This window comes from Phalangium opilio, unplaced genomic scaffold (genome assembly GCF_054372755.1).
Source record: "Phalangium opilio isolate 3A_F unplaced genomic scaffold, DU_Popi_V2 ptg000011l_1, whole genome shotgun sequence".
Taxonomy (NCBI): Eukaryota; Metazoa; Arthropoda; class Arachnida; order Opiliones; family Phalangiidae; genus Phalangium; species Phalangium opilio.
Window position 1 is genome coordinate 6,987,535 of NW_028324147.1, and position 2,409 is coordinate 6,989,943.

Consider the following 2,409-nt stretch of genomic DNA (forward strand, 5'->3'; position numbering starts at 1 on the left):
TTTATAAGTTAATTAATAAAAAATATTTATTGACCTTATAGGTTAAGAGACAAATACAAGTTTTTATTATACATAATTTTCCCTTTAAAATATTTACAGACAAACTTTTATTATTAATTATATCAAGATTAATAAAATTAAACGGAAAATTAATAAGTGGTGGTTTTATTTTTATTTACAGAAATTTCATCAGTATCACAAGTTTCACAACTTTTAACGAGAAAAATGAAACTTATCTCGAAGAACGTTACTTTTTTGTAATTCTTACTAATACAGTAATACTTAATGACCGAAAATTTAATTTTGTACAAAAAATAATGAATATGGAAGAGGGAAAGGGAAACGGAGACAATTCATCAATCATTCATTTCTTTTTCCGTTCAGCCGTACATTTTGGACAAAACCATTTCCCCTTTGGTTTGCTCGTTAAACCAACGCAAGCGAAGTGAAACCATTCAATGGGACACTAAAAAAAAAAGATATTAATAGCGATTAATATAAATTAATTAAGATTAAAGTAAAGGAGTTTATTTTACATCTGGATTATCGCATCCAATCATTTCTCCGTATGAAACTTGATGGCAAAGACAATACGTGGGTTCATTTGGATCAACTGGCATGTCCAAAACATCGGAAGGGTGAGTTATACTCGCTAATGAAGGTACTAATTGATCAGCCCTGAAAAAAGGAGAAGGTAATTATTAATTAATAAATTAATTAATGAAGAAATTGAATTAATTTCAAATAATTATTTACTGAATTGCAGCTCCTTTTGATTTTTTTCTTGCACTTTTAGGAGCGTCATCGTCCGAATCAGCTCCTCTACCTTTGGAACGTTTTTTATCAACCTTTTCTTTGCTTCTGCGACCTTTTCCTAATAAGTGTTCGCAGTTAGACGAAGATTTGCTCAAAATTTAAATTAAAAAAAAAAATTATAATTAAATACTTTTCTGAGTGAATTCCGAATCGCTAGTTGGTAACGCCAGCGTTTTATCTTTTAATTCAGCTTCGAACCTTGCCAAATCAGCGTCAAGCCTTCTAATATGTTTATCAACCATTTCGTAAGTTTGCATGGCTAACTGTACTTTGTCATCCCCGAATTCTTGAGTTTTCTTAAACATTTTTGAGATTTTATCCAATAACTCTTTCCGTTGTTCGGGATTGAAGTTTCGCACACTTTTAAAATAGTCATCAGCGGATTTGTCAATATTACGTAACAGAGCTAAAGTAACGCGATAAAATACCGAGTTTAACATTGTCGTAATTAATTTAATAACGTTGATTAATTACCTTGGGCTCGAGAATCTAAATCGCGCATTAGGGAAAAATTACGCTGTAGTTCCGCTGGCAAGGTCTCCAGACCTTGAAAAATACAGAAAAAAGCTAAACGTAATGAGGTTACTTCAGTTATTCGTAAACAAAATAAGGTGGTGGTGGAAAAATTAAAATAACGGATTGTGAATCGAAAGAGTGTCGCACGGATTAATTAACTTCAAAAAAAGGCGCAAAAGTGACGTCACCAATTCAATAAGTCAACCGTCCTAAGCCTTAGGCCCTGACAAAGTCTTAAGATTCATCGTTAAAAAAACAGGGAAAAACCAATTAAATCGACAGATTTAATTAAAACTTTCCTTTTACATTGCATTATGCGTGTTTTAAATATAAAATTATTTCACTTACTATCCAAATAGTGTTCCAAATATACTGCGGTTGTCATTTTTTAACGAGTGAATAATTAATAATACAACCAGACTATTTATTAATTTAAAATGGCTGACTTCCGAAATCTGGGATGGATCGTTTGTTCCAACCATAGCCCACTCGATCACATGCTCGACGACGCAAGCTGCTCGCGCTAAAGATATATTCTAAACGCATATTTTGACGTTGGAAAATAATTTTTATATAAAAAACTAACCGCTCTAGAAACTTGAATCCTTTTTAAAATAATAAAACACGTCGAAACACACGTCTCATTAAAATTTCAGGTCAATTGGATCAATAGGACAGAGGATCTGGCCAAAAAACCTACCTCTTCCCATAGAACTTAATGTTAATTTTGGGTATTAAATAACTTAATAAGTTTTAATTACTCTTAAATTCAGAGAGACTTTTATTTAATCTTTTAAATTTATTAATTTAAAATGGCTGACTTCTGAAATCGGGGATGGATCGTTTGTTCCAACACAGCCCACTCGATCACATGCTCGTCGACGCGAGCTTCTCGCGCTAAAGATATATTTTAAATTATTATTTTTATTAAATTTTAAACGATAATTTTATTTGATTGTTTAGTTTTAAACGTTCCTTTTAAATTATTATTTTTATTGATTATTTAGTTTTAATAGTTCCTTTATTGGCCGTTTAATTTTATTATTATAATAAGTTGATTCACCTTCTTTAAATTTT

General features: G+C 31.0%; 1 protein-coding gene across 2 annotated transcripts; it reads right to left on the reverse strand.

Moving 5' to 3' along the window:
• On the reverse strand, positions 1–1,836 carry Ing5 (inhibitor of growth protein 5). 2 transcript variants are annotated; one of them, XM_089859716.1, is made up of 6 exons: positions 1,681–1,836; positions 1,291–1,383; positions 947–1,222; positions 757–874; positions 537–678; positions 1–466 (listed from the first exon to the last, which is right to left on the reverse strand). In XM_089859716.1, the coding sequence occupies exons 1-6, from the start codon at positions 1,715–1,717 to the stop codon at positions 365–367; spliced, it is 768 nt and encodes a 255-aa protein (XP_089715842.1). In that variant the 5' UTR covers positions 1,718–1,836; the 3' UTR covers positions 1–364. The 2 variants fall into 2 exon arrangements, with proteins under 2 accessions (XP_089715842.1, XP_089715843.1); XM_089859717.1 differs by having other exon boundaries at positions 1,291–1,362; positions 1,681–1,809.
• Between the last annotated feature and the right edge of the window lie 573 nt (positions 1,837–2,409).